Source organism: Momordica charantia, assembly GCF_013281855.1.
Source record: "Momordica charantia cultivar OHB3-1 chromosome 9 unlocalized genomic scaffold, Mcharantia_2.0 BLBB01000009.1, whole genome shotgun sequence".
Taxonomy (NCBI): domain Eukaryota; kingdom Viridiplantae; phylum Streptophyta; class Magnoliopsida; order Cucurbitales; family Cucurbitaceae; genus Momordica; species Momordica charantia.
The window spans coordinates 28,881,722-28,893,928 of NW_028275167.1; the positions used below are offsets into that span (position 1 = coordinate 28,881,722).

The 12,207-nt window shown below is 35.3% G+C and overlaps 2 protein-coding genes across 2 annotated transcripts; both read left to right on the top strand.

Moving 5' to 3' along the window:
* Positions 1 to 474: 474 nt before the first annotated feature.
* Positions 475 to 5,429, top strand: ARG1 (Chaperone DnaJ-domain superfamily protein). The gene is made up of 11 exons (XM_022294909.2): positions 475 to 1,121; positions 1,729 to 1,852; positions 2,858 to 2,940; positions 3,021 to 3,132; positions 3,212 to 3,316; positions 3,488 to 3,538; positions 3,856 to 3,945; positions 4,108 to 4,216; positions 4,312 to 4,460; positions 4,549 to 4,602; positions 4,834 to 5,429. Exons 1-11 carry the CDS (start codon positions 991 to 993, stop codon positions 5,053 to 5,055), a joined length of 1,230 nt encoding a protein of 409 aa, XP_022150601.1. The 5' UTR covers positions 475 to 990; the 3' UTR covers positions 5,056 to 5,429.
* A 5,305-nt stretch (positions 5,430 to 10,734) lies between these two features.
* Positions 10,735 to 11,821, top strand: LOC111018716 (C2H2 and C2HC zinc fingers superfamily protein). Its single transcript, XM_022294928.2, has one exon. The coding sequence runs from the start codon at positions 11,004 to 11,006 to the stop codon at positions 11,685 to 11,687; it is 684 nt and encodes a 227-aa protein (XP_022150620.1). The 5' UTR covers positions 10,735 to 11,003; the 3' UTR covers positions 11,688 to 11,821.
* Positions 11,822 to 12,207: the final 386 nt, after the last annotated feature.

Consider the following 12,207-nt stretch of genomic DNA (forward strand, 5'->3'; position numbering starts at 1 on the left):
TCACTTTTAAATATGATAAACGAAAATTGTTAAAAAATTGATCATGTGTTTCATTCAAATGAGAGTTGCCTAAAAAAATGGTTACGAGAGTGAGTCACATATTGTAGTAAATCATTTTTTTTATACTAAGTAAAAATCTAAATGATTTAAATGGTAAAAAAGAAAAAGAAAAAAATTAATAGAGTAAATCTGGATGTAACTTGATTAATTTATATATATATATATATATATATATATTTTGAAGGTTGGACAGATAGTTTGATTGATTAAGATATATATACACGCACGCTCATATACGGTTGAAAAGGAAAAAAATAATAATAATGGAACATGATGCCATACAATGTTTGAAATGGGAAAAACAGAAGAAAAGGAAAATTAAAAAAGAGGAAAGATAGCTACGAGAATTGAAAACAGAGGACAAGGGTAAGTCTGACGACTGACAGAACAGACGGTGGACCGTTTCGAAAAATAATAATCTAAAAATTCATAAAATTTGTGAGCTGAAATTTGAAAAAATCTTCCCTGTTTTCTTTTCTTTCCGAAGAAGGGTCGAGGAAAAGGTCTGAAAAGGACAGGCCGTGGAAGTTCAAGAACGGGGGAAGATTTAAGATTGAAGATTGAAGATTGAAACCAGGCCGTGGAAGTTCAAGAACGGGGGAAGATTTAAGATTGAAGATTGAAGATTGAAACCTTCTCCCCTTTCTCAATTTCTGTCTCTTATTCAACCACCAAATTTGGTTCAGTTTTATCAGCCCATAATTCGGTTCTGTTTCGGAGACGATCTTAGTCCTGTGTTTGTCCTTCGTTTTGTTCATTTCATTTGAAGGAAGAGAGATCCAGTTAGCGTTTCGAATCGTGCGATTTTTTTCTTGGGTGGAATTCCTTGAGGTTTTGGATATGGACGTAGATATCATTTGATTTCAGAAGTTTAGCTGCCTGATTCATTCATAGCATTTCGTAGTTGGAATTAGGGAGTGAGAGAGTGAGATGGGGACAAGTTCAAAAACGGAAGGACCTTCATCCCCGGCGCTTCGACGAGACCCATATGAGGTTTTGTCTGTGTCCCGGGATTCTACAGATCAGGAAATCAAGACTGCTTATAGGAAACTCGCGCTCAAGTAAGTTTTTACTTTATTTCGTATTTCTTTTTATAAATTCATATTCAACGGGAACAATCTTAAAATTCTGTCAATGTGGAAAGCTCAAATCTAGGCTTGATTGTTGATCACTGCATATGCAAAGCTAACAGCTAACCCAGGTCAAATGGCCTGTGAAATATATGGCCACGGCCCGGTGGGAAATCCTATTCAGGATTTGTAGAATTCCCGCCTTTTGTTATTGCTGCTGTCCTGGTTTGTATTGAATTATGTTTTAGTGTTATCTACCATTTCTGGTTCTCATTTTCTTTTTGTACCTCAGCAGTGATTTCAATCTTCAATGGCCATTTTTGTTGGTTCTGGTTTGTGTTAACTGTGAGAGCTTTATGAATTATGATATTAGCGTGGGGCAGGGGCTGAAGGAGTTCTTAGTATGTTGAAGTCCTGTGGCTTGAAATCTTTACCACTAACTTTTGTCTTGATGATTTGCTGTAGCCTGTAGAGGCCATAACGCAATTTTCTAAGAAGTAACATCTATACTTGTTTTTCACTATAATAGCATCATCAAATATAGTTCTATTGGTGATTTGCTGTTTAAAATTTGATTTTCAATTCACATGATGGGCAGGTATCATCCTGATAAGAATGTTGGGAATCCTGAGGCTTCAGAACTTTTCAAGGAGGTTGCTTATTCTTACAGCATTTTATCGGATCCAGAGAAGAGAAGGCAGTATGATAGTGCAGGATTTGAGGTTTTTTTTTTTTTTTTTTTTCTTTCCTCTCTTCCTTATTGTTTCTACTTGTAAAATACCATCATATTTGCCAAGGATAAACTACATTTCGTTGGTTGCATAATTAAATTCTTCTATATAGGTTTGCTTGTTCATTTGTCTTAGTCAATTATAGCCTGTTTCAACCAAGAAAGGGGCAACAACTACAAGTAGAGCATAATATGTGTAAATTCACCCAATGACAATATTAATTAGTTATGAGACCAGAATGGCGAATGGTAAGAACAAACTGATGGATAATTGTGGGAAGAAATCATCAGTCATGATGATCTCAATATACTTCCTCAAGTGTTTTATTTGCTCAATTGTTAACTGAAGCTTGTCTTACAAAGTGTTGTTTAAAAAAAAAAAAGAAATATAAATAGAAAAGTTTCAGTCCTATGTAATTTGGGATTTTTAGGCCTTGTAGAATGGGAACCGTAAACCATTAATGAACAGGGACTTGACTCTGGTGTTAATAGTTATACTGTGATGCGGCAATCCTAATTTGTTTGATGCTTGACTAGTTGAAAATTTTCGTCTGCTAAGGAACTATGGTAAACAAGCTCTTATTATGTTCGGAATGGGGTTACATTTATTCCACTTGTGACTTGTCCCCTTCAACTACACTACCTTTTATTTGAGATTCTATAAAGGGTATCTCAGGCATCAATATAAAGCATGTATAGCTGTGATGATTAGAAACTGATTCTGTAGTTTACCCGACTAGATATGTTTCTACAGAAGTTCCTATTAAAATATTGAAAATAGTAATGGGATATTCTTGTAGAAATCATGTATATTTAGATGTAAAAAAAATCTAAATAATTTTGTAATTGTGTGATATTGAGTTAATTATGTTGTTAATTTATTGATTTTATTATTATTTTTGTGCTGATGGTGTGACAAACCTTCAATGCATGTAAATGAAATTCCTCTTCTTTTGAAGATCCTAATGAACTTGGGTTTCTAAAATAATTTTCCCAGGCTCTTGACGTGGATGGTATGGATATGGAAATTGACTTGTCCAATTTGGGCACTGTCAATACCATGTTTGCAGCTTTATTCAGGTAATATATTTATTTGGTGTTTGAGGTTCTTCTGGTCTGCAATCTCACCTTCTCTAATCTCTAAGCTCGTCTGTTTATAGCAAGTTGGGTGTCCCCATTAAGACTACAATATCTGCCAATGTTCTTGAAGAAGCTCTGAATGGAACTGTGACCATCAGACCTCTTCCTATGGGAACATCAGTCAGTGGGAAGGTGCTTCTGTGGTTCTTATTACGATGAAGATCTCTCTTTCCCTTTAAACTCCATTCACTTATGTAATGCTTCACTGCAGGTAGATAAACAGTGTGCTCACTTCTTTGGTGTAACAATCAATGAGCAACAAGCTGCAGCAGGCATTGTTGTCAGAGTTACTTCCACTGCTCAAAGCAAATTTAAGGTCTATTATATATATATATACTATTGTTATTTTTTGTGCATGGGGAAACATGCATATTGGGTTGCTGCTACTATCATTAAATTCTAACCCAGGATCTCCTTTGTGCACTCAATGTGGTCAAGTGCCCTTTTTTTAGGTGTGGTTCTAATAAGTGAAATCTTTAATTTTCAGCTGCTATATTTTGAGCAAGATACCAATGGTGGTTATGGTTTAGCCTTACAGGTATAATACATTAATATCTCTAATGCTCCCGTGTTTCAGTTTCTCGCTTTTTTTTCCCCTGAAAGATGTATGAGGGGGTAATATGAAATTGAGGAATTAGTTATTATATGGCTGGTAGATTTTTGCTTGCTTCCAAGTTATAATGTGTTTTTACTTTATGAGCTACAAGATCTTTGTGTATAGTTTGTATAAATGGTATTAACTTTGTCATTGTCTTAATAGTCACTCCACTTCAGACATGGCAGTTGTAATTAATTTATATACTTTTAGGATTGACTAGTCTGTTTGCAACAAATGATGAGTATCTTCATAAACAGGAAGATAGTGAGAAGACGGGCAAGGTTACATCTGTTGGGATGTATTTTCTACATTTTCAAGTATACAGGATGGATTCAACTGTGAATGCGGTATGTCAATGCTTATTATTTAAGTCATTACATCTCTACTGTACACTACTATTTTTACTGTTTTTTTTTATAAAAATTTATTTGATGTTTTCTGGGTGATGTTCTGCAAGAGTTGAGAAGTTTATTCTCTTGTATGGTTGATAAATATGTATGGTAGTGCAGTTGGCAATGGCCAAGGACCCTGAATCTGCCTTTTTCAAGAGGTTGGAAGGCCTTCAGCCTTGTGAGGTTTCAGAACTAAAAGCTGGAACTCATATCTTCGCTGTCTATGGTATTATCTGTCAATCATTTGACCTTTTCTTTGAACTTACTACCTAAACTGGTATTTGCTATAATATTTTGTGGTCATGACGCATGATTGTTCAGGTGATAACTTCTTCAAGCCTGCAACATATACAATTGAAGCAATTTGTGCAAAGTCATATGAAGATACAACAGAGAAGCTTCAAGAAATTGAAGCTCAAATTTTAAGAAAGAGAAATGAGTTGCGCCAATTTGAAACTGAATATAGGAAGGTATTGATATTTACCCTGCATTTTCCAGATATAATGCAATTATTTTTTGTTGATACGTTTGTCTGAAAGTACGCTTCCTACTTTATAGGCACTTGCACGCTTTCAAGAAGTTACAAACAGATACAGTCAGGAAAAACAATCTGTATGTATTCTTTACTCAATCCCATACTTTATACTTGCCATTTTTAGTAGCTTTGGAATGATGCTTCTAGCTATTATTTTAATATACATCTTGAATACAAGAAAGATGGACGGTCTAATGGGTGGGGTGGGGGTTAATCTGCAGATTTTTTTTTTTTTTTTTTTTTTTTTTTGGTCTTACTCCCTTCTATTTATTTTGCACAGTGGTTTATTCTAATATTTTCTGTTGCAGGTAGATGAACTTCTAAAAAAGAGAGACAGCATCCACTCTTCTTTCACCGTTTCCAGGCCAGCAAACCATAATGATATTGCAAGTGGTTTAAGCAATGGAAAACATGATGATTCAAAAGTTTACACTTCTGGAGAAGATGGGGGCTCAGATGGAAAGGACAAACCTGCCAAGAAGAAATGGTTTAATCTCAATATCAAAGGATTAGACAAAAAGCTTGGTTGAGATTTAGAAGGGGCATTTGAAATATTGCTTTTCTCTGGGAGGTTTGGAGTGCAACCATAAAGTGATTGGGGCCTATCACACTGCTTTCTTTCTTGTGAGTTTCCTCATAATACTGTTCACTGTATCTACTTTTTGAAGCAGAGCTATACTATACATAAAAAAAGAGATGTGTATTTATGCCATTCTGTTTAGGTCGTATTGAGTGACTTGCTCAGTTCTCAATAGTATTCTGGTAGAGGTATATTTAGTAGTTTCTTTAGTGATAATAAATTCGTTTATTTGGTTTGTGACGAAAACTTGACTGTAAACTGTTTCTGGCAGAGCTGTAGAATTCTCATTTGAATATTACAAATTTTTCATTCATTTGACTCCCACCATGGTGTCCATTGGTTGTTGCCTGATTTTTCTTTGATATTTTGTTGCTGTTGGAAGATTTTTCTGGTCTAAGTTTGATTAAATAAGTGATTTGGTTAACAACTAAAGTACGAAATTTGGCTGTTTATGACTTGCAATTATAGTACCTAACCTATCAAAACAGACCAATTTTTTGGTGGGTCTTAGTTTTTAGGACTTGGTAGGGTACCCTAAACAGAATTCTCAGACAATCATGTAGGCTGAAGATGTGTTGATGAACAGAACACACGTGCAACAGTAGTAAGCAAACAAAGGTCGTTCCAATAATTAGTGGTGGAAAATTGTCTCAATCTGAGCAGAATCTAAGAAGAGGTTTTTTATGGTAGGTGAGTTGTTATCATGTCATGTTCTTGAACCTTTTTGAGGGACAAATTCTCCCAGGAATCAAGGTATTTTGAACATGAAGTTTTTCTAAAAATAAGATATATGCTTATTTATACCCTGTTTTTAAGGTCATGTGTCTCTCATAGGTAACCTTATTGCCTTATGGGAGGAAGCTCCCATATGTTGAGACAATACTTCAGAAAGCACCTTTTTTTTCTTTTTCTTTGAAGCTTTGACTTCAGACACTATTAGTGATATGGCAGAGTTCTATTGGATGAAAATTATAGGTGGACTCTACATTTTTATCAAATATAATATATAGATACACTCAGTAGAAATGAATCACTAGTATTATATAATGGTTTCTCACTTTCTATATAGTATAGTTCTATTGATCTACCTATATTATATTTGATAAATAGAGGATTTTAAATACAACCATAGCTTTAATATGTTTGACAATTCATTTTAGACCAATGCAGATTATTGACTTTACCATGTCTTTAATATATGCTACTGAAAATTTGTATAAGCTTGAGGCCAAATTTTGCCCTTAAATCATGATGATGATCTAAATTAGATAGTTAGATATGTGTTGAATTGTTATGATGAGTGGCGGCAGGTCAAAACAGATGTTTATGTTAATTATATTTTTGAAAAAGCAATAAACTAAGTATTATGGCTCAAGCACACTGAATATTAGTTAAATTAGATTAGTGAAAGATTAAAGAATATATATCACATTATATATGGGTTAGAGGGTAAAGTGAAGTCCACTCAAACTTTTAAAATAATTAGAAAAGTAAAGAGTGTCTCTTGGCAGGCATGGAGGGATTAAAATGAGTCACCCACATTGTTTGGATATTGGGTACTCTTTGCTTTTAAACATATCCACACAAAAAAAAAAAAAAAAAATTGTCCTTTTAGACCCTTCCAAAAAGTAATGGTTTGCAAAAGGAAACAAAGTAAAGATGATTAGAAAGTTAATGGGGTGCAATTTTGATTAATATATGATACTAAAAATGGGATCTTGTTTTAGTTGCAATTATGTTGATTGATTGGGTAAATTTCATAGATAAGCACAACATGGTGGGGCATACTTGTGATTTGGGAAATCTTATATGATAATATTGGCATCTTAATCAACAACAAATTAAAGCAAAACAAAGCAAAAGAAAAGTATGATGATTAAGCCTTTTAAGAAAAATTCAAGAGTTTTTTTAGTGCATTAATTGGATGGGTGGAAACCCATTAGGGAGAGTAAAAATTTAATAAACCCCATTTCTTAAGAAGACACCAGCACATGTTTTATTAAATAAAATTTCTCAGGTTAGGAAAAAAAAAAAGACAAGTATGATTCATTGGATAAAGGTCTCACCACCCACTTGATTATATGTTGTGAATTGCGAAAGAAGTGACAAAGTGGGGACAAAACACAATAAAATGTTTGACACAAAGTCTAAATGTGTTGAGTTTATGTGGGCTTCTTACCAAAGCTTTAATTTTGTTTTGTCTGAAAGAGTTGTACCTAAAAATTCTCAATTGGATGCTTCCTCACATGCCAAAACCTGAATCAATGGAGAAATTTTAGTGCCCACTTGGAATCATCCCCTTTTCTTTTTTTCTTTTGCCCTAACGTAACCTTGTTGGATTTTGACACTTGCAAGACTTAAAATATGAATATATTTCTCTCTAACATCACATCCCACCTCCAAATTATAGAAAGGCGTTTGATGCAGTATTCTGTCGAGCACCACAGGTCGTTCACGAACTAACTAGAGCGAACTGTCGATGTGCAATCTTCGAGACAGAGGAATCTGTACAATGAACAAACACCCCGTCACCCAAGTTAGTGTGAGCACAAGTTTTGTCAAGTTTTTCTCGGAGCAAAATAGCGTACCTGGAATATGGGGTGGAGTGTCTCTTTTATAGGCAGGTAGGGGGACAAAGGTGTTGGAGTCGTTCTGATCGGTGGTTACGGTTGTCGGGGCCCCCAGGTCAGTTGGTCGAACATGAGATCGGATTCCTCGGGTCGGTGGAGCTTTATCATCCTTCTCAACTCGACGAGTGATCAGATCGGCGAGTAGGAATGGTCTGATTTATCTTTTTGGTGACTCCAAACTGAGTAGGAACGTTCACGGGTCGATACTTAACTTTAAACAAAAAGTAGTTTCATTAACTTCTAATTACATCCATTAATCTCTCTCTTGAAAGAAAATTTGATGGGTATGTAGCAAAGACCATAAAGAATTAGAAGAGTGTTTAGAAATATTGAATTAAAGTGGAAGAACTTTTAAAGTTTAAGGAAGAGGGGTAGGTAACATTTGTGGGCAGCATCAACATGGGAAGTCTTTGAATGAAGAAACTAAACAAGTACCAAATGGGGACACCCCATAAAGAAAATGTCAGCCAAGTACATGACTTCTCTTCTGTTTTTGAGCCATATATTAACAATTCTCTGTCCACACAGTTGGGGGTTGGAGTGTGGTCCAGCTTCTCAGCTTCCAAAATTCACACTACACAATCATTCAGAATTTACTCTTCATCACCTCATGTTTTGGACTATGTACGAGATCGGTATATAAGTAAAACACAACATCTGTATTACTCGTGTGAGATGAAACTAAAAGTAAAACTATACGTACGGGTCCATGAGGACCCACCTTGAATGAAGCAAATGGGGGCATTGGAACCATCTTATCAAGTACCTACTTGCTTCAACATTGGAGATTTGTAAGGGGAAAAAAAAGCAACAAAAGAATAATTCAAATATGATATTCCTTTTTCCATCTACACCCCCTTGGATTTGTGGTGCCCCCATGATATCATGTTATATATAAAAAGTGGTGAACATAGCTTAAGCTAGGGATTATTAATCCCATAATATAATATAAAGATATAATCTTTGTTTCATGGAAAATTTTGACAAATCATACACATAGAGAGAGAGAATTGGAGACAAAAGTGGGTCATGTTTTGAAGTTGTGATCAAGACTTTGGAAAGAGCTTTTGAACTAACAAAAAAAGAAAAAAAAAAATTCTGTGTGTGTTTCCAACATGAATTGTAGTTAGTAAGATTTGGAGAGATCTGTCTCCTCTTAAAGTAAAGAAAAGGCATAGGGATTAATAATAGGTTTTAACGTCAATCACGCAAACATCCTATGCACAATAATTCATTCACAAACACCCAAAAAATCATTTAAAAGAATTACAAATTGGGCCCCTCCTTATTTCCCAAGTTTGCAAAATCAACCCTCCCTCTTTTGTTTCTTTCAAAAATACCCCTCCAACTCACTCTCTTTTAACTATTTATATGCATAATATATACCTATTCTATTTTTATACCTATGCTTCAAATCATATATATATATATATATATTATCAATGATTGAATTTTTCTTTTTCTTATATGTGTATAATCTAGCCATAGCTCAACTGATTAAGATATGTGTTATCAATCAAAAGGTTAAGGATTACATATTTGTTGAATTCAAATAAATAAATAAGTAACTTTTTATTCTTATTGATTTAGTTTTTATTGTATTTAATATATTAATAATTCCCACTAATATTTTTGAACCACTAGAAATAAATCTAATTAGAAAGTTAGTGACAAAGAGATCTCTAACTAGGTATGTAAAGTATATAATATATATATGTGTATATATATATCTTAAAAAACAAGTAATGTATGAAGGAAAAAAAAAGTAAGTGCAGTACAGAAATAATTAAAGAGAAATGATAAATTAGAAGAGAGAGCTTCAGAAAATTAATGATATAATAAAGAATAATAAGTTATACCAAGTACTAATTAAAATGGAACATAAATAAGAGGAAGCAAACAAGTTTTGGGTGTCCTTTTCAGTGAATGGGTCATGGGTTAGGTTGACTAATTCGCTGCTTTAATTAATTAGTCCATTAATGAATTAATAAAGGTTTTGGACATGAAACTGAATAATTAGTGTTGTATTGGACTATATGATTCTTCATTTAATTTAAATAATTAATGCATAATAAAAGTGGGGGAAAAATAATCAAGGTGGCTCGCTCAGTCTCAGATGCCTACAGTGAACTAATTTAATTAAACAAATCGTTGAATTTAATATACAAAATTTAATCCTAACTTTCACATGCATTCTTGGATCCTTCCGGCCTATACCACACATTCCATACATTACTAAAATAGGACACAATAATATAGGACATGATATGGCCCAAAAAGATTAAAATAACTCATATAGTTTAGTCAAATCTCACCAATTATGATTATTAAATTGAATATATGCAACTCTGCAAAATAAATTCAAAAAGGGATCTCAAAACAAAAGTAACACTCCGACACGTAAGTTAATCTCATACAATCTATTTCGTTTAGTATTAGCAACTTATTTCGCACGTTCCTAAAGACATAATTATCTCTGGTATTTATAGATGTCAAATAGTTGGAATCGGTTCTTTGACCCACATTGCACGTTCTGTAAAGAACGGCAGGAGTCCAGTGATAGTGGTGAGTTGAAGAGCAATTTTACTTAGTTTGACTGTCTCGATCTTTGTTTCTTCGAGAACCTTAAGATCGAGTCCTTGGTTGACTTTTGTGTTTCGAGATCTCATAGACCTCTTATGACAAAACATGACATGCTATTATTATTTGTCCTCCAAATAAATAGAAAAATTGTGATGATTTTAGAGATGATTAATGAGGTTTAACCAAATCGAAAACTAAATTGAAATCATAGAGACCCAATGAAAAGGTAATTGAAATGAGGCCAGTGAGAGAGAGAGAGACATATGTGTGTGTATCAAAGGGTGGAGATTTGAGAGATGTTTGTTTTTGGTGTTGTCAAAAGGGTAATTATATTTTGGTATTGAAAACCTTCCATTAGATGACAGAGAAAAAAACCAGCAATCCAAAGAGACAAGTGCTGTCCTTACAAGTCCCATGTGTTGTTACTTTGATTGTCTTTCCCATATTTGTCAATTTCCAATCCTTTAACTTTATACATCCCTCTTCTCTCTCCTCCAAGTCCAATCTTTGTTTCTCTCTACCTTGTACTAAATTTGTAAATTAGATTCCTGTGCTCTGTCCTTTATAAATAACACATTCCATGCATCCAAACTCCCTACACATCCCCCAAAATTCTCTCTTTTTCTCTCTCTCTCTCTCTCACAGATTGTAAAAAGTGTGGTTGTGGCTGTGGGTGTAATTAGAAATGGCTGGAGGCCTGGAGTTCCAAACAGAACAAAATCTCACCGCACCCACCACACGCTTAAAGCTAAAACTCTTCGGCTTCGACGTCCGGGAAGAGTTGGAAGAGGAAGATTCTGCCAAAACCCCAACTGGGTCGTCGGAATCCGGCGTCTTCACCCCCTCCGGCGACCGGAAATACGAGTGCCAATACTGCTGCCGTGAGTTCGCCAACTCCCAGGCCCTCGGCGGCCACCAAAACGCCCACAAGAAAGAAAGGCAGCAACTTAAGCGCGCCCAATTACAAGCCACTCGAAACGCCGCCGTTGCTTACGTCAGAAACCCGATCATCTCCGCCTTTGCTCCTCCGCCTCACCTTCTTGCCGCCGCCGCCTCCCCGCCGCCACCCATCATGCTCCCCAACCCAGCCGTCGCCGGGGCGTCGTCCTGGGTCTACATGCCGGCCGCCCGGACGCCGCCGCCGATACAAGTGACGTCACATGGGGCGGTGTTTCCGGCGGCGGTGGTGTCGTACGGCGGCGGGGTGGGGAACTCGATGGCATTGGCGGTGGGTTCTCCGGTGCACGGCCGGGCCGGGGATGGGCTGTCGTTGAACAGATTCCGGAATCAGGGAGATCATAATGGGGTTGAATTTGATGGAGCTTTTGGATTGGATTTGCATCTGAGATTGGCTCCGGCGGCGCCCTGAGTCGCCGGAAATCAGATCCCGATGATGACGTGTTATTATATCGTTGTATGAATGAAAGTTTTCAAAAACCCTAGTGGGAAATTAATCAGTGTACATTTATTTATTTTTTCAACTTTTAGTTTTAATTTTTATCAGATCCATCTCTCTCTAAAAATCTCTCACACATTTGCTCATTAATTATTCTCCTTTAATGTGAAATCATGATTAATTTCAAAACCACTCCTCCAAATTTGAAGAGATTATTTGAACACCGACTCATAAATATATACTGAATAATTTCTTATGAAATTCGTCTTTTTAAAATCGTTTAATGTGCAATAATTGAGGAATTGGGAAGGACGAGAGAGCAAATTTTTAAGAAGAGGGATAAAGGTAAGTGTATTAAAAACGAGATGCCGACGTCAAAAGCATTCTAAAAATATTATTAATACAAGATTAAAAAAAGGGTTTGGTTTATCTTTATTTTATGTGTTTTGCGATTAAACATTTTAATTGAATTCGTTGGCTGTTTTTTTAATGC

Excerpts from the sequence above, each read along its gene's own strand:
- ARG1 (XM_022294909.2), top strand. The coding sequence starts at position 991 with ATGGGGACAAGTTCAAAAACGGAAGGACCTTCATCCCCGGCGCTTCGA. Across the intron at positions 3,133-3,211 it reads GAACATCAGTCAGTGGGAAG|GTAGATAAACAGTGTGCTCA; the intron begins GTGCTTCTGTGG and ends GCTTCACTGCAG. Across the intron at positions 3,317-3,487 it reads CTGCTCAAAGCAAATTTAAG|CTGCTATATTTTGAGCAAGA; the intron begins GTCTATTATATA and ends TTTAATTTTCAG.
- LOC111018716 (XM_022294928.2), top strand. The coding sequence starts at position 11,004 with ATGGCTGGAGGCCTGGAGTTCCAAACAGAACAAAATCTCACCGCACCC.